Source organism: Oncorhynchus masou, chromosome 11 (genome assembly GCF_036934945.1).
Source record: "Oncorhynchus masou masou isolate Uvic2021 chromosome 11, UVic_Omas_1.1, whole genome shotgun sequence".
NCBI classification, from domain to species: domain Eukaryota; kingdom Metazoa; phylum Chordata; class Actinopteri; order Salmoniformes; family Salmonidae; genus Oncorhynchus; species Oncorhynchus masou.
This window is the reverse complement of record NC_088222.1, coordinates 26505760-26529198: the sequence shown is the minus strand read 5'-3', so window position 1 is coordinate 26529198 and position 23439 is coordinate 26505760. Positions and strand designations below refer to the sequence as shown.

Below are 23439 nucleotides of genomic sequence, written 5' to 3'. Positions count from 1 at the left end.
ACAAGGCTCGTAGTGGCGAGCTAGGTAGCACAGTGTTATTGGCAGAAGCGGAATGCATTACAGTAATAACCACGCAAGCTAGCAGCTCGCTGCCCAATTCAACATTTAGTTAGTTCCTCCTTCTTGACAGTAAGAGGCGTGTTCTGTCGATTCCTTTGTTTATATATTGAGGCTACATCCTCGTGGTTTCATTCAAAGGGATTTTAAATGCTATTTCAAATGTTAGGGACAGAATTGGTCCATGTGTTATTTCGTCCTCTCTCTCTGTCGCTGTCACTTGCTCCTGTGTGATGATGCGGCTCTGCAGGAGAACTATAAATTCTAGATCGGCTCAAAACATACCACTCATGACAGTGCAGCTTTCTTTAAATGATCTCGTCGCTAAACCCACGACCTCTATGATGTTACTGGGGAAAAAGCAGAGGCACAATTTCTGATACGATGTATTATTCTTACCTGCTCGTCGAATCTACTAATTACGGCCTGAACCCATTCCACGGGTTTATGCGCCGCCATAGCCGGCCGGGTGCGAGCCGCGATGGGCCACTTGAATTATCCGTATAAATAATGATTCCTTTGCTATTTTCAACCAGTTAATCCTCAAATTCCGATGTTGATGGGGTTATTTTTTCTTTCTTTTATCAGACACACCACAATATCCCCATGACAGAACCGGAAGTTTGAATCCTCCTTCTCAATGAACATTCGTCATTAGTTACCACAGCCACAAGGTCATACTTATGGATAAACCCCGCCTATTTCTTCAATTTATTTTCTTTAAATCTGTTTTTTAACGTAAACCTAACCTTAACCATACTGATAACCGTATGCTGAACCGTAACCTTACTTTAAGACCAAAAAGCGAATTTTTGTTTTCATGAATTGTTACGATAGAGCCACTGAATTTGTGGCTGTGGTAACTCGGGACAACCTCAATGAAGCAGGCACTGATGCTGTTTTGAGGAGCAGCTACTGCGCGTGCGTTGCAAGAATCTTTACAGCGTCCAGTATGAAATCAAAAAACGGGACATTGGACCAATGCCGTGTGTTTTCATCAATGACAGGTTTTAGATAACAAACTGGTGAGGTCACACTGCCTTAGGATTTTAGATACAGAAGAAACAGAGACAGAAATATTTTGCAGTTAAAACAAAATGCATAATAACAGTAGCTAAACTCTGTAGATAACCTTTTTCAGGACCCTGTCTTTCAAAGATAATTTGTAAAAATCCAAATAACTTGAGGGTTTAAACACGGTTTCCCATGCTTGTTCAATGAACCATAAACAATTAATGAACATGCATCTGTGGAGCGGTCGTTAAGACACTAACAGCTTACAGACAGTAGGCAATTAAGGTCACAGTTATATAAACTTAGGACACTGAAGAGGCCTTTTTACTGACTCTGAAAAATACCAAAGGGAAGATGCTCAGGTTCCCTGCTCATCTGTGTGAATGTGGCTTAGGCATGCTGCAAGGAGGGATGAGGACTGCAGATGTGGCCAGGGCAATAAATGGCAATGTCTGTACTGTGAGACGCCTAAAACAGAGCTACAGGAAGACAGGACAGACAGCTGATCATCCTCGCAGTGGCAGACTACGTGTAACAACACCTGCACAGGATCGGTACATCCGAACATCACACCTGCGGGACAGGTACAGGATGGCAACAACAACTGCCCGAGTTACACCAGGAACGCACAATCCCCCCATCAGTGCTCAGACTGTCCGCAAAGATTGAGAGAGTCTGGACTAAGGGCTTGTAGGCCTGTTGTAAGGCAGGTCCTCTCCAGACATCACTGGCAACAGTGTCGCCTATGGGCACAAACCCACCGTCGCTGGACCAGACAGGACTGGCAAAAAGTGCTTTTCACTGATTCACAGTTTTGTCTCACCAGGGGTGATGGTCGGATTTGCGTTTATCGTCAAATGAATGAACATTACACCGAGGCCTCTACTCTGGAGCCAGATTGATTTGGAGGTGGAGGGTCCGTCATGGTCTGGGGCGGTGTGTGAAAGCATCATCAGACTGCACTTGTTGTCACTGCAGGCAATCTCAACACTGTGCGTTACAGGGAACACATCCTCCTCTCATGTGGTATCCTTCCTGCAGGCTCATCCTGACATGACACTCCAGCATGACAATGCCACCAGCCATATTGCTCGTTCTGTGCGTGATTTCCTGTAAGACAGGAATGTCAGTGTTGGCCAGCGAAAGAGCCCGGATCTCAATCTCATTGAGCACATCTGGGGCCTGTTGGATCAGAGGGTGAGGGCTAGGGCCATTCCCCCCAGAAATGTCCGGGAACTTGCAGGTGCCTTGGTGGAAGAGTGGGGTAACATCTCACAGCAAGAACTGGCCAACCTGGTTCAGTCCTTGAGGAGGAGATGCACTGCAGTACTTAATGCAGCTGGTGGCCACACCAGATACTGATTGTTACTTTTGACTTAACCCCCCACCCCACCCCCCTTTGTTCAGGGACACATTATTCAATTTCTGTTAGTCACATGTCTGTGGAACCTGTTCAGTTTGTCTCAGTTGTAGAATCTTGTTATGTTCATACAAATATTGACGCATGTTAAGTTTGCTGAAAATAAACACAGTTGACAGTGAGAGGACGTTTCTTTTTTTGCTGAGTTTAGATAAGTTAGCAATCCCTTATAGTGTAGGCCTACATCATCAGTTGAAATTTGTACAATATGATAGGACTCCAGTCCTTCATCTGGCAATATGTGCTGGTATTCTAAACTGTTATGTAACAACTTATTATTGTCCTTCCCTTCCCTTTTCTCTCAGGCAAGAATTCAGTGTTAATAGTTAAGAAAGTAAGCCTATATACACAGCTTACCTATAAATGATCTCTTAGCAGATAGTCCCTTTGAAAAATATTTTTCTGGAGGGCCAAATAAAACCCTGGTGGATAAGATATCAGTCCTAATGTACTTAAATTTGCCATTCAAATGTGTTGACATATCAAGTTGCCCTGCTTCGACCCTGTGCCATCTCAGAAAGAATTGCTGCAAAATTAACTAATTTCAATTATCTAAAGAATGTTGAACAGTTATCTTTTTTTGCATAGAAAGAAAGTCTAGCTTGTGCAGCACTGGTCTACATCATTTTGGTACAATTATGTAGTCATGGACGGCACCAGGGAGAGGCAAAACAGTGCTGAAGCCCCCTCAAGAATAGGCCTAGCACTCCCATTAGCACCAAGAAATACGTTTTGCGTATATGCAATCATGTACACTGTAGATTGCAAGCACCCCTACACAACGACCAAGCTACCCCAGTGAAAAATGCTTGGTGCTGCTACTGCAGGCAGTAAGGATGGCAAGGACAGTAAGTGGAGGCCTACATGTGAAAGCGGTTGCTAAGAGGCAGTCTTAGTGAGAAAAAAATATATATATATATCCAAAAGCCTAACTGATGGCTTCAGATTGCTTGTAGCAGTAAGTGAGGTGAATCTGTACCGCCTTCTTGTAGCATCAAGTGAGGTGAATCTGTACCGCCTTCTTGTAGCAGCAAGTGAGGTGAATCTGTACTGCTTGCTTGTAGCAGCAAGTGAGGTGAATCTGTACTGCATGCTTGTAGCAGCAAGTGAGGTGAATCTGTACTGCTTGCTTGTAGCATCAAGTGAGATGAATCTGTACCGCATGCTTGTAGCAGTAAGTGAGGTGAATCTGTACCGCATGCTTGTAGCAGTAAGTGAGGTGAATCTGTGCAGCCTTCTTGTAGCAGCAAGTGAGGTGAATCTGTACAGCCTTCTTGTAGCACCAAGTGAGGTGAATCTGTGCAGCCTTCTTGTAGCAGCAAGTGAGGTGAATCTGTACCGCATGCTTGTAGCAGTAAGTGAGGTGAATCTGTACCGCATGCTTGTAGCAGTAAGTGAGGTGAATCTGTACCGCATGCTTGTAGCAGTAAGTGAGGTGAATCTGTACAGCCTTCTTGTAGCAGCAAGTGAGGTGAATCTGTAGGTGCGTATCAGTCCATACATCCCAAGACCCAGTAAAAGCACTGTCAACCGGTCTACAAGCCTACTTCTAACCACCTGGAACTCCCTGAGTGCAGTCATTCGAATGCACTCCATGTAATTATAATAATCCACAACACCATTCATGTCATCAGTATTTACTTGGTGAAAATCCTTAGAATGCTTTAATATAAAATCTGAACCTTCCCACTACAATCTAAAACAGGGCCAAGTTATTAATTTTACCAGAACCTCTCTGCCCCCTAGCGGTGATGTAGAATTAGGACAACATCTTAGTTCAAATATATTGCTGTTTATTTGCTGTGGAAACATTGTTGTGACAGAGAGCACAGACATACAGCAGGCATCATGTGGGCTATCTGGAATATGATCAATAGAAGACAATATTTCCTATAATTGTTTATGGAAGAGAGAAATGTAAAACGTCTCGCCATCAGCAACACAGTAAAATGCCACAGTTTTTCAATACAGAAAATGGCCACACACAGACACATAAGACATGATTCCTCACACATAATGTGAGATAATGCACTGACTGATCAGACCCTAGTATCGCTGAACTTTGACCTCAGTGTGTTTGTAACTCAGACCAGCACAGCGGACAGGCTCACGTCCCCCTCCACCTCCAGAATATCAATCTGCTGGAAAAGGAAGTGGCGGTGGTTGTAGCTGAACATCAGGGCTCCATTCACCATCACCCTGTAGCATTGGATATCACACATGATGATCACCTGAAACACAGGGCCTGACATGAGTGCTGAGCTCATCCAAGGGAAATCATACGATATCATTGAACTAAAACACATTCAGATGCATTTCAGCTGAAATTGTTGTCAATGCACAACGCAAATATCTGTTAAAATATATTTACTTGTTCCATCCTAGAGTATGCAGCTATCTATAATGGAGTTTATACCGTAAAAGGTTGGCCTCTGTAGAAGGGCATGCCACCTGTCCTTTCCTCTGGACCCCACTGTTCCTTCAGGAGACTGTTACGAACTACAACGTTCTCATTGAACCTGGGGTTGAAGTGGAACGCCACCCCCGAGTTGAAACGCAGGTTGATACAGAACCTAGAACCATGCGAACCATAATCATGGTTATAAGGCTTGACCAGGAATGTCAGGTTAGATTACCCATTAAACTAATGCTCTGTGGTAGATGGTGGAAAAGGTGTACAGAGGTAACCAGTTTATAATATCAATAAGGCACCTCTGGGTTTGTGGTATACGGCCAATATACCACGGCTAAAGGCTGTGTCCAGGCACTCCGTGTTGCGTTGTGCATAAGAACAGCCCTATATTGGCCATATACCACACCTACTTGCTTAAATATACCACGGCTAAGGGCTGTTCTTATGAACGATACGAAGCAGAGTGCCTGGACACAGCCCTTAGCCGTGGTATATTGGCCATATACCCCAAACCCGAGGTGCCTTATTACTATTAGAAACTGGGTACTAACATAAGCTAGAACAGTAAACAAGTATTTTTGCCTCAAACCTGTGGTATATTGTCTGATATAAACAAGGCTGAAATACATTTTTAGCCAATCAGCATCCAGGACCCAAACAACCTGGCTCATAATACTGTATAGCTCTGTAATGTACTGCTTGTAGAGAGGGAGAACTTTTCTGGACTCTGCTGGTGAGTGTTACACCATCGTAAAATAAATTATTTGGAGGGTGACAGGCTAATCAAACGAGGACCTTTTCCTTACTATTCCTTTGTATTGTCTGTAATGTACAAGTATACAGTTCATAGTACCAACTCTGACCCATAGCAGGTGAAGCAAATGCATTATGTAAGATGTGCTCAAATTGAGTAAGTTGCTTACTTATCAGCGTTGTGGTTGACCACACCCTGGATGGTGATGTTCCTGCCTGGGTAAAGTCCACCTGCCATTATGTTTTTATACGGCACAACCTGAGGACAAAGCATCCATCACCATGTCAACCCAATAATCTGTTTCGATACAGAAATTAATGTACAGTGCCTTGCGAAAGTATTCGGCCCCCTTGAACTTTGCGACCTTTTGCCACATTTCAGGCTTCAAACATAAAGATATAAAACTGTATTTTTTTTGTGAAGAATCAACAACAAGTGGGACACAATCATGAAGTGGAACGACATTTATTGGATATTTCAAACTTTTTTAACAGATCAAAAACTGAAAAATTGGGCGTGCAAAATTATTCAGCCCCCTTAAGTTTATACTTTGTAGCGCTACATTTTGCTGCGATTACAGCTGTAAGTCGCTTGGGGTATGTCTCTATCAGTTTTGCACATCGAGAGACTGAAATTTTTTCCCATTCCTCCTTGCAAAACAGCTCGAGCTCAGTGAGGTTGGATGGTGAGCATTTGTGAACAGCAGTTTTCAGTTCTTTCCACAGATTCTCGATTGGATTCAGGTCTGGACTTTGACTTGGCCATTCTAACACCTGGATATGTTTATTTTTGAACCATTCCATTGTAGATTTTGTTTTATGTTTTGGATCATTGTCTTGTTGGAAGACAAATCTCCGTCCCAGTCTCAGGTCTTTTGCAGACTCCATCAGGTTTTCTTCCAGAATGGTCCTGTATTTGCTCCATCCATCTTCCCATCAATTTTAACCATCTTCCCTGTCCCTGCTGAAGAAAAGCAGGCCCAAACCATGATGCTGCCACCACCATGTTTCACAGTGGGTATGGTGTGTTCAGGGTGATGAGCTGTGTTGCTTTTACGCCAAACATAACGTTTTACATTGTTGCCAAAAAGTTCAAATTTGGTTTCATCTGACCAGAGCACCTTCTTCCACATGTTTGGTGTGTCTCCCAGGTGGCTTGTGGCAAACTTTAAACAACACTTTTTATGGATATCTTTAAGAAATGTCTTTCTTCTTGCCACTCTTCCATATAGGCCAGATTTGTGCAATATACGACTGATTGTTGTCCTATGGACAGAGTCTCCCACCTCAGCTGTAGATCTCTGCAGTTCATCCAGAGTGATCATGGGCCTCTTGGCTGCATCTCTGATCAGTCTTCTCCTTGTATGAGCTGAAAGTTTAGAGGGACGGCCAGGTCTTGGTAGATTTGCAGTGGTCTGATACTCCTTCCATTTCAATATTATCGCTTGCACAGTGCTCCTTGGGATGTTTAAAGCTTGGGAAATCTTTTTGTATCCAAATCCGGCTTTAAACTTCTTCACAACAGTATCTCAGACCTGCCTGGTGTGTTCCTTGTTCTTCATGATGCTCTCTGCACTTTTAACAGACCTCTGAGACTATCACAGTGCAGGTGCATTTATACAGAGACTTGATTACACACAGGTGGATTGTATTTATCATCATTAGTCATTTAGGTCAACATTGGATCATTCAGAGATCCTCACTGAACTTCTGGAGAGGGTTTGCTGCACTGAAAGTAAAGGGGCTGAATAATTTTGCACGCCCAATTTTTCAGTTTTTGATTTGTTAAAAAAGTTTGAAATATCCAATAAATGTCGTTCCACTTCATGATTGTGTCCCACTTGTTGTTGATTCCTCACAAAAAAATACAGTTTTATATCTTTATGTTTGAAGCCTGAAATGTGGCAAAAGGTCGCAAAGTTCAAGGGGGCAGAATATTTTCGCAAGGCACTGTAATTATGCAGTCTGCAATTAGTCTGTAGGTTAAAGAAGGGGTGCTTACAAAGGACGGCTTGGGGGTGTATGGAGGCTGGGCAGTGTATGGAGGGGGTGCCTATAAAATAAACATTATGCATCACCACAGTCTCTACAAAAAAAAACAACTTTAAGCTTGTCAGAACTTAATTTTCTTAACATTCATTTATATAGATAAAGATTTATCAAACTTCAATGCAATTCCTAATAATGGCCTCTATCTACACATTTTAAACCTTGAAAAGTTGATTCATTGGAATGCAACTGACCTGAAGAAAACCTGCAGCTGAGAAAGCCTACAAAACAGACAAACAGTTGTCAAATATATATCAATCTTAACAAGGAAAGCAAGCTAGATCTACCCTCAAAGCTAACGTTGATTGAATGGAATGAAATGCAGTCACCTTACTAAAACAACCACCACCAGAAAAAAAAGTTAAATACACTAAATGAGCTGTCAACCCAGTATGGTAGAATCTACCTGTGTGGCATTACACCATTGAGGAGGAGTTTTGGGGCCAGTTTTGCTTTGGCGAGATCTATTTCGGTTTCGTTGACCCTGTAAATAAATTGTCCATCTTGGATTATGACCTATGCTACTGTTTTTGTGAAGCCAGATATGTAGTACTGGGTTTATTGCTAATTATAAGTGTTTCCAGACCTTATTCTTGAAATAACTCCAAATATAATATGTTTTTAACTTGTATAACTAAGAATCCTGTTCATGAGTCTGTCCTATAAGAATACTCACACTGTGTGGATGGCCAGGATATCCTGGTTGGGGAGGAGGTGACTGGAGAAAAGACAGGACATAACATTTCATTTCTGACCATGACGCCTGCAAGCACTTTTGCCCACTTGGTTGCATTCCAGACAACTGATTAAGATGAGCAAATCTGTCCCGTTGCTTGCTCAAAGCTGACCCTACTGAACAGGAAAATGAACTCTATTCTCCCTTGAGGAGGACCTGTCAGATACTCACGGTGACTGCAGGGTTGGAGAAGGCAATAGACTGGACTTCCACTCCCCCATCCACAGAGATGGTGTCCACTCTGGAGAACGAGAGTCGGTGCAGGTACTCCATGAAGAGGGCACCATTCACAATAATCTGGGATAAAACAGGATTTAGGAGAGACAAAAAATTATATATAATATAAGCCATTTAGCAGACGCTTTTTTCCAAAGCGACTTACAGTTATGCATGCATACAGTACATTTTACGTACAGTATGGGTGGCTCCAGTGGGAAACCAATGGCACATGGAGGAAAAATAATAAATAAGTGAATAGTTATGATACTTTATGCTCTAGAGAAATGTAATAAATCCACAGTCAAAAAAACTGCTCTAGAGAAAATGTTCAATTCAATAGGAACGCTATGATTCCAACTAATGACTCCATGTCATATACCCTTATAAAAGATTGTATCATGAAGGAGAGGCAATGCATGTTTGAATTTCACCAAGTAGAAAGGGAAGAGGTAGAAAGGATGCTGTTGTCTCTTTCGGATAAGTCACCTGGTACAGATAATCTTGACACCAAATTGCTTACTTCCAGCTAACCAAATATCTACCCCAATCTCTCATATTTTTATTAAGTGCTTGATGTATGGGGTGTGTCCAGAAGTCTGGAAAGAGTCAAAGGTTATTCCACTACCTAAGGATAAAAAAAATCTGCATTCACTGGTCCTAATAGTCGTTCTATAAGCTTGCTGCCTATGTTCAGTAAATTATTGGAAAAAATGGTATCTGTACAAATCAAGGATTATTTCTCATGTAATGGTCTGATAATGGTTTTCCAGCATGCATACAAAGAAGGGCATTCTTTGTAGCTGTCTATTTACCACCACAAAGCAAAGCTAGCACTAAGAGCCGCTCTCAACCAATTATATAAGGTCATAAGCAAAGGAGAAAATGCTAACCCAGAAGCGGCTCTCCTAGTGGCCGGGGACTTGAATGCAGGCAAACTTAAATCCGTTTTACCAAATTTTTACCAGCACGTCAAATGTGCAACCAGTGGGGGAAAAATCCTAGACCACCTTTACTCCACACACAGAGATGCATACAAAGCTCTCCCCCGCCCTCCATTTGGCAAATCTGACCACAATTCTATCCTCCTGATTCCTGCTTACAGGGAAAAAGTAAAGCAGGTAGTACCAGTGACTCGCGCAATACAGAAGTGGTCAGATGACGCGGATGCTACACTACAGGACTGTTTTGCTAGCACAGACTGGAATATGTTCCGGGATTCATCCAATGGCATTGAGGAATACACCACCTCAGTCATCGGCTTCATCAATAAGTGCATCGATGATGTCGTCCCCACAGCGACTGTACGTACATATCCCAACCAGAAGCCATGGATTACAAGCAACATCTGCATTGAGCTAAAGGCTAGAGCTGCCGCTTTCAAGGAGCGGGAGACTAATGCAGATGCTTATAAGAAATCCTCAGATGCTTTAAAGCATGGGTGTCAAACTCTGGCCCGTGGGCCAAATTTGGCCCGCGAGACAATACCAAATTACTACTAGAGCTGGCCCGCCGGTATTATACTGCGCATTCACCACTAATACTACGAATCCCATAATGCTCTGCTGTTTTTGCGCGCCAATCAGGACAGGACCCAGAAACGCTCTCTCCTCTGTGACAGTAGTCATAGCAACATAGACGCTACAACTGTCAGGGAGCTAACCCTTTCCAAAAATGGCGAAAAGAAAGGCAGAAAACAGGAGCTTTCTGGACAAGTGGGAGGCAGAATATCTGTTTACATATGTAAAAGACAAACCTGGACATGACTCAAAGGAGCCAGAAAGTAGAGGAGATGAAAAGAAGCTTGGTTTCACAACAGAATATGTTTAAAAAAGCCACATCACAAAGCGAGGCTGCTGTAAAGGCTAGTTATATAGTGGCAGCAGAGATCGCAAAATCAGCCCGGCCCTTTAATGAGGGAGAGTTCATGAAAAAGTGCATGATGAAGGTTTGTGACATCGTATGCCCAGAGAAAAACAAGCATTTTCAAACGTGAGCCTGAGCAGGAACACAGTAGCTGATCGCACATGTGATCTTGCCACCAATCTGTATGACCAGCTGATGGAAAAGGGAAAAGATTTTGTTGCGTTCTCCCTCGCTGTGGATGAGAGCTGCGACGCATCTGATACTGCTCAGCTGTCAGTCTTCATCCGTGGAGTGGACTCAAATCTGTGTGTTACGGAGGAGCTATTAGGATTCAAATCAATGCATGGCACAACCACAGGAAAGGAAATCTTTGAGGAGGTTTCCAAATGTGTAACTGAAATAAAGCTGCCGTGGGATAAACTCGTTGGATTAACGACAGATGGTGCGCCAGCGATGTGCGGTAAAAAGAGTGGACTGGTGGGCATGGTTCGGGAGAAGATGCGGGAAGAGAACTGTGCAGGTGAGCTAACTGTTTACCACTGCATCATACATCAGGAAGCACTGTGTGCCAAAGCCCTAAAGATGGAACATGTTATGACCACAGTATCACAGGTAGTTAACTTTATAAGAGCCAAAGGTCTAAATCACCGCCAGTTTAAATCTTTTCTGGAGGAGTGTGGTTCGGAATACGCAGACGTGCCGTATCACACAGAGGTGAGATGGTTAAGCAGAGGAAAAGTACTGAACAGATGTTTCGAGCTGCGTGAGGAAATATGTCAATTCCTGGAAACCAAAGGGAAGGATACAGCAGAGCTCCGGGAGCAAAAGTTCCTGTGTGAGCTGGCCTTTCTCTGTGACATCTCGAGCCATCTCGATGCGCTGAACCTGCAGCTTCAGGGGCGGGGCGCATCATCACAGACATGTACGCTGCAGTGAGGGCCTTCAAAACTAAACTGTGCCTGTGGGAGAATCAGATGCTGCAAGGAAACCCTTGCCATTTTCCCTGCTGCCAATCCATAAAAGCGCAGATCTCTAACGCCGTGTTCCCATGCGCACAGTTTGCTGAAAAACTCAGTGTTCTCGCCGCTGAGTTTAGCCGGCGATTTGCCGACTTCGATGCCCAGAAATGCAAGTTTGAACTGCTTAGTAATCCCTTCGCAGTTGATGTGGAAAATGCACCAACCAACATCCAAATGGAGCTGATTGAACTCCAGTGCAACGACACGCTGAAGTCAAAGTATGATGCTGTGGGCGCCGCACAGTTTCCACGGTTCATCCCTGACACAATGCCTCAGCTCCGCACCCAAGCTGCTCAGATGCTCTCCATGTTCGGCAGCACTTATCTATGCGAGCAACTTTTCTCCTCGATGAAGATGACCAAAACAACTCACAGGAGACGTCTGACTGATGAACATCTTCGCTCGATACTGAGGATTTCTTCAGCTCAGAGCTTGAGCCCAGACATTGATGAACTAGCATCCAAGAAGAGATGCCAGGTATCTGGCTTGGGCACATCAGATTAGACCAGTGTGCAATTATTAACGTTTTCTTTATGCACTTTTTCTTGCTACAAGGCATGGGCTTGAATGGTTGATTGATTTATTATCATTTTATTTGTAAAATTATTAGCCAGTGGAAAAAGTTTATTTTGGTATTTAAATCAGAAGGCTGTAAATAGAAAAGAGGCATAAATTTTTTATTTAAATTTTATTTATTTAATAAATGAATGCCATTGATGTGTTTTTTCATTTGAAATTCGATTTTGCATGTCTCCACTATTAAATTATATATTGTATGGTAATAAGCGATGCTTGTTCCATATTCAATGTTAAAGCAAAACTTGTTTGGGTCCATATTAAAAGGTTAATTTGTTCAATGTTGGCCCGTGACTTTGTTCAGGTTTTACATTTTGGCCCACTGGGTATTTGAGTTTGACACCCCTGCTTTAAAGCATCAATACAGGATTAAGATTGAATCCTACTACACCGGCTCTGACGCTCATTGGATGTGGCAGGGCTTGAAAACTATTATGGACTACAAAGGGAAACCCAGACACAAGCTGACCAGTGACGCGAGCCTACCAGATGAGCTAAATAACTTTTATGCTGGCTTCGAGGCAAGCAACACTGAAGCATGCACGAAAGCACCAGCTGTTCTGGATGACTGTGTGATAACGCGCTAGGTAGCCGATGTGAACAAACCCTTTAAACAAGTCAACATTCACAAAGCAGCTGGGCCAAACTGATTAGCCGGACGTGTACTCAAAGCATGCGCGGACCAACTGTCAAGTGTCTTCACTGACATTTTCAACCTCTTCCTGAACGAGTCTGTAATACCTACAGTCGTGGCCAAAAGTTTTGAGAATGACACAAATAATAATTTTCACAAAGTCTGCTGCCTCAGTTTGTATGATGGCAATTTGCATATACTCCAGAATGTTATGAAGAGTGATCAGATGAATTGCAATTAATTGCAAAGTCCCTCTTTGCCATACAAGTGAACTGAATCCCCCCCAAAAATTCCACTGTATTTCAGCCCTGCCACAAAAGGACCAGCTGACATCATGTCAGTGATTCTCTCATTAACACAGGTGTGAGTGTTGATGAGGACAAGGCTGGAGATCACTCTGTCATGCTGATTGAGTTTGAATAACAGACTGGAAGCTTCAAAAGGAGGGTGGTGCTTGGAATCATTGTTCTTCCTCTGTCAAACTTGGCTACCTGCAAGGAAACACGTGCCGTCATCATTGCTTTAAAACAAAAAGGGCTTCACCGGCAAGGATATTGCTGCCAGTAAGATTGCACCTAAATCAACCATTTATCGGATTATCATGAAATTCAAGGAGAGCAGTTCAATTGTTGTGAAGAAGGCTTCAGGGCGGCCAAGAAAGTCCAGCAAGCACCAGGACCGTCTCCTAAAGTTGATTCAGCTGCGGGATCAGGGCACCAACAGTACAGAGCTTGCTCAGGAATGGCAGCAGGCAGGTGTGAGTGCATCTGCACGCACAGTGAGGCTAAGACTTTTGGAGGATGGCCTGGTGTCCAGAAGGGCAGGAAGGAAGCCACTTCTCTCCAGGAAATACATCAGGGACAGACTGATATTCTGCAAAAGGTACAGGGATTGGACTGCTGAGGACTGGGGTAAAGTAATTTTCTCTGATGAATCCCCTTTCCGATTATGGGGCATCCGGAAAAAAGCTTGTCTGGAGAAGACAAGGTGAGCGCTGCCATCAGTCCTATGTCATGCCAACAGTAAAGCATCCTGACATCATTCATGTGTGGGGTTGCTTCTCAGCCAAGGGAGTGGGCTCACTCACAATTTTGCCTAAGAACACAGCCATGAATAAAGAATGGTACCAATACATCCTCCGAGAGCAACTTCGCCCAACCATTTAGGAACAGTTGGGTGACCAACAATGCCTTTTCCAGCATGATGGAGCACCTTGCCATAAGGCAAAAGTGATAACTAAGTGGTTCGGGGAACAAAAACATCGATATTTTGGGTCCATGGCCAGGAAAATCCCCAGACCTTAATCCCATTGAGAACTTGTTGTCAATCCTCAAGACACGGGTGGACAAACAAAACCCCAGAAATTCTGACAAACTCCAAGCATTGATTATGCAAGAATGGGCTGCCATCAGTCGGGATGTGGCCCGGAAGTTAATTGACAGCATGCCAGGGCGGATTGCAGAGGTCTTGAAAAAGACTGCAAATATTGACTCTTTGCATCAACTTCATGTAATTGTCAAGAAAAGCCTTTGAAACATGAAATGCTTGTAATTATACTTCAGTTTTCAATAGTAATATCTAACAAAAATATCCAAAGACACTGAAGCAGCAAACTTGGTGGAAATTAATATTTGTGTCATTCTCAAAACTTTTGGCCATGACTGTACATGTTTCAAGCAGACCACCATTGTCCCTGTGCCCAAGGAAGCGAAAGTAGCCTGCCTAAATGATTATCGCCCTGTGGCACTCACGTCAGTAGCCATGAAGTGCTTTGAAAGGCTGGTCATGGCTCACATCAACAGCATCCTTCCTGACACCCTAGACCCACTCAAATTCGCATACTGCCCCAACAGATCCACAGATGACGCAATCTCAATCGCACTCCACACCGCCCTTTCTCACCTGGATAAAATGAACACCTATGTGAGAATTCTGTTCATCGACTACAGCTCAGTGTTCAACACCATAGTGCCCACGGTGCTCATCACTAAGCTAAGGACTCTGGGACTAAACACCTGCAACTGGATCCTGGACTTCCTGACGGGCCTCCCCAGGTGGTAAGAGTAGGCAACAACACGTCTGCCACAATGATCCTTAACACTGGGGCCCCTCAGGGGTGTGTACTTAGTCCCCTCCTGTAGTCCCTGTTCACTCACGACTGCATTGCCAAACATGACTCCAACACCATCATTAAATTTGCTGACGACACAACAGTGATAGGCCTGATCACCAACAATGATGAGAGCTTATAGGGAGGTCAGAGAACTGTCAGTGTGGTGCCAGGACAACAACCTCTCCCTAAATGTGAGCAATACAAAGGAGCTGATCGTGGACTACAGGAAAAGGCGGGTCAAACAGGTCCCCATTAACATCGACGGGGCTGTAGTGGAGCGACTTTCAAGTTTCTTGGTGTCCACATCACCAACAAAATATCATGGTCCAAACATGCCAAGACAGTTGTGAAAAGGGCACGACAAAACCTTTTCCCCCTCAGGAGATTGAAAAGATTTGTCATGGGTCCCCAGATCCTCAAAAGGTTCTACAGCAGCATCATCGAGAGCATCCTGACCGTTGCATCACCGCAATGGAAACTGCTCCGCATCTGACCGTAAGGCGCTACAGAGGGTAGTGCGAACAGCCCAGTACAGCCCTGGGGCCAAGCTTCCTGCCACCTAGGACCTACATAATAGGCGGTGTCAGAGGAAAGCCCATAAAATTGTCAGAGACTCCAGTCACCCAAGTTATAGACTGTTTTCTCTGCTACCGCATGGCAAGCGGTACCAGAGCGCCAAGTCTAGGACCAAAAGGCTCCTCAACAGATTCTACCCCCAAACCATTAGACTGCTGAACAATTCTTAAAAATCACCACTGGACAATTTACATTGACCCCCCCTGTACACTGCTGCTACTCACTGCTTGTTTGTTACCTATGCATAGTCACTTTGCCCCCACCTACATGTACAGATTACCTCAACTAGCCCCTGTACCCCTGCACACTGACTCGGTAACGGTTCCCCCTGTATATAGCCTCGTTATTCTTATTGTGTTACATTTTATTATTACGTTTTATTTTAGCCTACTTGGTAAATATTTTCTTCTTCTTGAACTGCACTGTTGGTTAAGGGCTTGCAAGTAAGCATTTCACGGTAAAGTCTACACTTGCTGTATTCGGTGCATGTGGCAAATAAAGTTTGATTTGATTTCATTCTAAACTTTGTCCGCGAAGGGGTTAAACCACCGAAGAGCGGCTCTACACCATTAGAGCGAGACCAGCTGCGCTTGGCCTGCGACTGGAAAATGCTAGCTGACATTGGCCGGCAACTTGTGTTTCCTCCGGAGATCGCAACCACCACCCTAAGACCTGACATGGTGCTCTGGTCCCGTTCACTCAATAAGGTCTTCATCATTGAGCTCACAGTACCCTGGGAAAACTCAGTAGATAAGGCTTATGAGCGAAAACATCTGCGCTATGCTGATCTAGCTGCCGAAGCACGGCATCATGGCTGGAACACAGAAGTCCGACCAGTGGAGGTGGGCTGCAGAGGTTTTGTGGCAACATCTACAACCAGACTGCTTAGAGACCTGGGAATTAAGGGCCAGGGCCAGCGTTCGGCAATCAAAGCTGTATCAGAGGCGGCAGAAGGCAGCAGTCAGTGGCTCTGGATGAAGAGGAAAGACCCCAGCTGGGCCCCGAAGTGAGAGGGCCAGGAGGTATGCGGTCAACAATGCTTGACTCAGGGAGGAGGACGCCCCTGCCATGCATAGTCCCATGGGATGTTGGCTATCAACAACAAGGCAACTCCTATGACTAATTGGGAATTGGACGCAAGCGTAGGATTGATCACCCTGTCGCTGGCCGCCTTTGGGGAGGGTGTATAGTGTGAAAGGCCGAAACACCCTAGGAACCAAAGGTACACTACTGACGATGCGCTCCCCAAATTTCACCACGTTCACTGTTTATTAACTCTTGGAAGTGCTTGCACAACGGATAGTAACATCTCATCCTGTGTTCTTGGAATACGGGTACAGCCTTAGCACAAATGACAGATGATTGGTTAAAGAGTATGGATGACAGGAAGTTAGTTGGTGCAGTGTTGCTAGATTTCAGTGCTGCTTTTGATGTGATTGATCATGAACTGTTACTAGCTAAACACAAATGTTATGGTTTTAAGTTTGCAGCTGTATAGTAGATGGAAAGCTATCTATCCAGGAGAAGGCAAAAAGTGTTATTTAATGGTAGCCTTTCAAACACTAAAGATACACACTGTGGTGTTCCTCAAGGACGCTGCCTAGGCCCCCTTATCTACTCTATCTTTACTAATGATTTATCTTCGGTGATGAACAAAGCAAGAGTTGTAATGTATGCTGATGACTCTACAATGTATAGCACAGCATCAGAATGTAATGAGCTAACAGATGTACTGAGTTCTGAACTAAGAATGGTGTCTGAGTGGGTTGATATGAACAAATTGGTGTTGAACGTTTCTAAAACTAAGTGTATTGCATTTGTTTCAAGATATATTCTTGTTGATAATCCCCAAATGAATTTGTCGATGAATAGAACGCAAGTGAGAAGAAAAAAAACTACAGGCGTCATGTTGGACGCAGGTTTATCATGGTCAGAACACATAGATAATATTGTTATTACGGGTAGGGGAATTGCTGTTACTAGAACATGTTCAGAGTATGTAACATCTAGCACTCTGAATCAGGTCAATCCCTGGTCCTATCACACTTAAGAGTACTGTCCAGTTATATGGTCAATCCCTGGTCCTAACACACTTAGAGTACTGTCCAGTACTGTCCAGTTATATGGTCAATCCCTGGTCCTATCACACAATCCCTGGTCCTATCACACGCAAAGAAAGATATAAAAAAAAGCTCAAAATGGCTCAAAACATGGCTGCCAGATTAGCTCTTCATTACTCTATCAGTATGAATATTATTGAAACGCATCAGAATCTGTGATAGACCATTTGACTGGACAGGAAATAGAAAGCATCAACTGAATGTTAAATGTGTTTCCTGTCAGATATTTTAAGTGTCTGTATTGTCTACTTGTTAAATGTTTGTAAAGTCTTAATTTGTAATTGCTTGTAATGTCTTATTAATTGGTGTTGGACCCCAGGTAAATTAGCTAACATTACGGCGTTAGGTAATGGGGATCCAAATAAAAATGTACAATTTCACAAATAAGTCCACAGTCAAAAACTTCTCTAGAGATTAGGTTCATTCAATAAATCAAGAGTTAAAAAAAACTGCTCTAGAGATTAGGTTCATTCAATAAATCCACATACAAAAAATGTTGTAGCCTAAGCATCAGCAATAAAAATCTCCTGACCGAATATGAATCTTTGTTGACCAGGAACATGAGGGTAAAGTTGGCCCCCCGGGACAAGGTTGCAAAGTATTCACGCTCCTCTGAACCCCACTTGGAGTGCTGCATGGTGTTGCAGATCACAACGTCTAGGAAGCTGTCATATCGGGGGTTGAAGTGGAGGGCTATGTCAGGATTTCCTCTTGAGCCACATTGCAAATTCACATGAAACCTATACGGACAAAAGGAAGGGGCATATTATATTTTGATGTACAATTATGGCCTACACAATCATGTTCTGTCCTGTGTGGCTCAGTTGGTAGTGCATGCAACACCAGGGTAGTGGGTTCGATTCCCATGGGGGAATAGTATGAAAAAAATATGAAGATGTATGCACTCACTACTGTAAATTGCTCTGGATTAGAGAGTCTGCTAAAATGTAAACGTTGCATTCAATGATTAGGTTAAACAAGATCCCTTCTGTGCTTATAGTGAGTGACAAGACTGTGCTAAAGTAGTGTGTCTCTAGGTAGGGCTACCTCTGGGCTCCTGGCAGGACTCTCCCTGTGACAGTGATGGTCTTCCCCTCATGCAGAGCTCCCTGGATACAGCCAGTGAACGGCACTCTCTAGGGGCACAGAGCACAAAACAACATGTGACCAGGGCTGGGTAGCTCGTCTTGTTCACCATCTGTTAAGAGCCAGGCAAGCTAGGGACATAGCGAATAGAGACTTTGAAACGTTAAGCACTCACACTGGCCACATCAAGCATTTTCTAATAACAATCTTAAAGGTTATGGTTTCCTTTCTTCTTTTCTTTCCTTGTTAAAAAATCCTTTAGGATTAATTTCCAATAGAATCCTATAGGATTCTCACAATCCTATCGGATTTTGTGACACCTCTATCAGAATCCTATCTGAATCCTATTGGACTATTTTTTTCCTATTGGAAACGTCCAAAATAATCCTATTGGATCATATAAAACTCTTGCAACCCTATAGGATTTTGTGTTACCTCTATCAGAATCCTATTGGACAAATGTTTTTCCTACAGGAAACTCATGCAGGATTTTGTCACCACAATAATTTGTTGTAATTCGTTCCAGTACAATACAACAACATTAATTACAACATTTGGGTTGATTGGAAACAACAGTTCTCTATATTCATTTCGGTTTTAATCACCACAATATGGGAGTGATTCAAAGCTGAAAGTTAATTTGCAGTATGACCACCATACAATACACCTTTTTCAAAAGAAAATGGGAAAATTACACCAAAAATATGGAACACAATGACACCAGAACATCACATATAACGGGGCCTGATGAAATAAATGATGTGAATAATATCAAAGAATTCTTACCGGATTGAAGAAGGGTTGTTGAAAAGGCATGTTCCAATGTTGCTCTGGTCGGTCTGTTCAAAACAGCACGTAGACGTGATGTGGTTCTCTTCAGTAAAGCTGCAATGTCACCTTTTTTGGCGACCCGACCAAATTCACATAGAAATGTTTTTATAGATCTGTCTCTAATTGAAAGCAAGTCTAAGAAGCGGTAGATCTATTATATGTGCGCTAGTTATATGCTTCCTGTTTTTGTGTATCTTACCAGCTTCAAACTGCTGAAAATACAATATTTTTGGTTACAGAAAATATATTTCACAGGGATGGTACACTGGTTCTCTACACTAGACTTGCCTTCTTTGTCAATAAACTGGAATTAGACAATCTATTAGAATAGCAAATAGGAAATGGCGAAGCGATTTTTCCACAGTGCACCGTAAGTTTCGTTTCTCATAAATGCCTGCACACGCAATCGAAACCCGTGACCCTTAGATAAGAGAGCAACGAAAATGTAGCACACCTATTACACCAAGTGGCCTATGACTTTGCTGACTGATCACCATTAACCTACCATTTTTAAATGGTTTAGTTTTCTTGTGTCCATTAATGTATTACTTTCACTAAGTCACTCGCATCAGCGGTATTTTGTAGCGAATAGTAAAGGAAATTAAACAGCATACATGGCTATCCAAGTGCCTCTCACTGGGTGTTACCTCATCATACCGATTACATTTATATCTGATTTTGCATGTGCCCTCAAACATACAGTATATCTATGGTGTCTGTTATTTATAATAATAATGTATTCTCTATACTATTTAAACATAAACAATGAGAGCCTTGATGAATTGGGAAGTGGCTACATAAACTAAACCACGAATACACTCCAAATAAAAAGTCATTTGAATGAAACATACTACACTAATGTGCAGATAAGTGAATCAGTAGATATGAGTTATGACCTAATGTCCTTATTCCATCATATCTTGTGTTAATGATTACCATATCACACCAAGGGCACAGATCAAGTTACCAGTGATACCACAGAGAAAGGGAGTAGTTCTAAATATATTTGGTGAAAACTAACCGTAAATATAACTGTCCATAGCATACTTTATTAAATTCAGCTCAAACATACATTTTCACATGACAAGCTTCATTTTATTTTCTTTCAAGGATGAAAACAGAAACTGTGTTTACAGAATGGTAGCCACATGCAATACAAAAATATGAATTTTTACATGACATAAAAAAAACATTTTAAAAAAAATGTACAGTATTTTTACAGTATTTTGTACATTAAAAAATATAAAGATATATACATCTGTAATAGGGGGGCAGTACCTATTTAAAAATGCAATGATGTATAGTACATATAAAATGTTTGTACAAATATTACAATGGTGTTAATTAGCTGTACATTAAATAATGTGTATACATGTCTATCTTAGATAGCACTGATATCGTCAACATAACATTTACTGCAGTCTTTCACTAAATCAACCCTGCATGTTCCAATACAACACACTCACTCGCACATACACTCACAAACACAAATACAGGCACACCAACTGAGGCAAGCAATCACAAACATAATACACAGAAGCACGCACAAAAGGTCATGTTTAAGGAGTAAATTAGCGGATACTTTTGCGCCAGGCTCTTGTTCTATTATTTTTGCACTGTAAATGACTACTAAACAACTTGAATGGTCTACCTCTACACCACTCACAGGCTGATAGAAGGCATCTCTTGCTTCTCTGTGGCGCCCTCTTATGCCTTTTAATAATCAGGGCACTCACTTCATCATCACATACCTTCAGTCATAAATAACCAACATAATTCCATTTCCAGTGGGTAGTGAGATGATGAGAGGAAGGTCCCATTGCATGCTGACACCTGTGAACTGTCAACATATTCATTCGTCATTCATGCACTGAGCCGTTTTCAAATGTATGGTTTCTTCAGATTCTACTCAAACAAGCAACACGGAGACAAGAGTCAATTAAATCATGCTCTCCCAACTCCTGAGACCTTTGTGCTTTCAAATTTCATGGAACAAAATAAGAAACACTACAAAAATGATTACTTTAAATAGGAACCAACAACCAAAGGTGATAGTTTGTTTCTTATAGTTTTTTCTCCTGTTGAAATAATGTGTACAGGTAGCGAGTGAACAGAAAGCAGACATGGGCCAGCACGATGACAGTGTCACAGCGCATGCCATCAAATAACTGCAGAGAGCTTAGGGGTAAGAATCAAGAGGCAGTTGGATTACATCACTCAAGCAGCCTGAAGCATCAAGACCACAATGAGAAAAGAGGAGGGAGTGAATGCAGAGGTACATTTGTGATAGGAGTTAAAACCATTGTTTTGGCCCACGGAGTGTTTCTGGGCCACGTCGTCTGGGAGCCCCCAGCAGGAAGAACCACATCACAGCAGCACAGAGAGGAGAGAGAGCAGGGCAGGCTGCAGACGGAGCAGAACACAGCAGAGCAGCCGTCAGCCACCAGGCACAGACCACAGCACACCAGTCAGTCTTATCACAGACACCACAAACCAGTTAGTCACAAGTCTCAGATAGTCCAAAAAGCAAAAAATAAATAAAATAAAAATGAAGGCAAGAAGTTTTGAGATGAAGGAAGGAAAGTTGAGGGGAGGTAGCGAAGCACTACCTCAGTCCAGCACCCTTCACTCCCATACAACCAAACACTACAGTTTAATAGACATGGAAGATCAGGCTGTGGGTTAGTGGAAGCCGTGTCTGTATCAGGCAGAGTCAGTGTTTTGATCAATCCTAAGAGTGAAGGATTTCAGGAGCATGCAAGGCAGACCCAGGCTTTGTTTGTTTTGCATTGCTTATATTTCATAGTGGCGGCTACAACCTATATTAGGAAGACAGAAAACACAAAGAGAGAGAGAGAGAGAACAAAGGAAAACATGGGAGGTTAGAGACTGTTGGTGAAACTATGCTAACAGGTGTAACATTAAGAGAGAATAAGACTGGTGCAGTAGAGTAGACAGGTAAATACTTCAACATGAAACAAGGGTCCAGATTTCTGTATCGCAGAAAACTCAGATGAGCTTTATCACAGAAAGCCTTTTCTGGATTCACAAGCCCATGCAAAGTGTCCCAACAGACCATGGCAAACACCATGCAAGCTGGTAAGTGCTTCTCTTCCCATTCAAGCTCTGGCATGCTATGCAGGCAGACTTTGTTGGGGCATCTGTGGTATCATTCCTGATAGTGTTAGAAGAGGCCAGCGTGTGTTTGAATACAAACAGAAGACCAGTAGCCAAGCCAGTTCCACTAGCAGAGAGTTGTTGAACTGATGGTGGCTGTTACTGGACAACAGGTTCATGTGAGAGAAGACTCCACCCATGGGCCTTTGAGTGACAGACATGCAGTATGTAGTGAATGAGGAAGTTACAGAGAACGAGCAGGAGAGAGATGGTAGGAGAGGTGGAGAGAAATCTGGACCAGGTACTGTATATCAAACATATGAGAAGAGGTGAGGGGTGTGGAGATGTAGGGCTACAGAGCAGGTCAGGCAATAGTCCAAAAAAGGGTGGGACAAAACAATGCTTTAAACACAAAAGTGCATTCAACTCACAGTCACATCCTGGGGGAGATAGAGTTTGGAAAGCAGAAGATAAAACAAAGAACATTCCCTTAGCATCACATATGGTTCATTTCTAAATGATAAACGATTCACCATTAGAAATCACCGTCCCTCATATTACAGGGGTCAATGTATTTGCAGTGGACCATCAGATGCTAATGTGGCTCATGAATATTATGAACATAAACTACTACCAAGAGTCTACTCAGGCATACCCTGCCTGGTCCCCATTAGTTTTACATCAGTGGGCCTAATACCTCACAGCAATCTCGGGGTCATCCTTAACAAGCCTTCAGTTGAACCCCTTTGTTTTATACATAAGTCCATTCCAGACGAGTCAGAGCCCAGTCAGGGGTCAGAGTGCATCTCAGGGCAGGCAGGACATATACTCCTCCCATGCTTC

General features: G+C 42.8%; 3 protein-coding genes across 10 annotated transcripts in view; all 3 read right to left on the bottom strand.

Moving 5' to 3' along the window:
* Window positions 1–707, bottom strand: part of LOC135548392 (neurofibromin) — a 72244-nt gene extending 71537 nt beyond the window's left edge. For all 7 annotated transcript variants that reach the window (XM_064977937.1, XM_064977942.1, XM_064977943.1 and 4 more), the window contains exon 1: window positions 457–707. In XM_064977937.1, coding sequence (XP_064834009.1) covers window positions 457–516 — 60 coding nt within the window. In that variant the 5' untranslated portion in view covers window positions 517–707. The remainder of the gene's footprint in view (window positions 1–456) is intronic.
* Window positions 708–4267: 3560 nt separating this feature from the next.
* Window positions 4268–19870, bottom strand: LOC135548389 (galectin-9-like). Of its 2 annotated transcripts, XM_064977934.1 has the most exons (11): window positions 19435–19870; window positions 18610–18698; window positions 18095–18302; window positions 8614–8739; window positions 8383–8424; window positions 8113–8190; window positions 7901–7927; window positions 7660–7710; window positions 5828–5916; window positions 4908–5064; window positions 4268–4722 (listed from the first exon to the last, which is right to left on the bottom strand). In XM_064977934.1, the coding sequence occupies exons 1-11, from the start codon at window positions 19462–19464 to the stop codon at window positions 4576–4578; spliced, it is 1044 nt and encodes a 347-aa protein (XP_064834006.1). In that variant the 5' UTR covers window positions 19465–19870; the 3' UTR covers window positions 4268–4575. The 2 variants fall into 2 exon arrangements, with proteins under 2 accessions (XP_064834006.1, XP_064834007.1); XM_064977935.1 differs by lacking the exon at window positions 8113–8190.
* A 642-nt stretch (window positions 19871–20512) lies between these two features.
* LOC135548388 (kinase suppressor of Ras 1-like) overlaps window positions 20513–23439 on the bottom strand; it is a 38455-nt gene continuing 35528 nt past the window's right edge. The window contains 1 exon segment of the mRNA XM_064977933.1: window positions 20513–21319. Within this exon segment, the coding sequence (XP_064834005.1) occupies window positions 21223–21319 (97 nt within the window). The 3' untranslated portion in view covers window positions 20513–21222.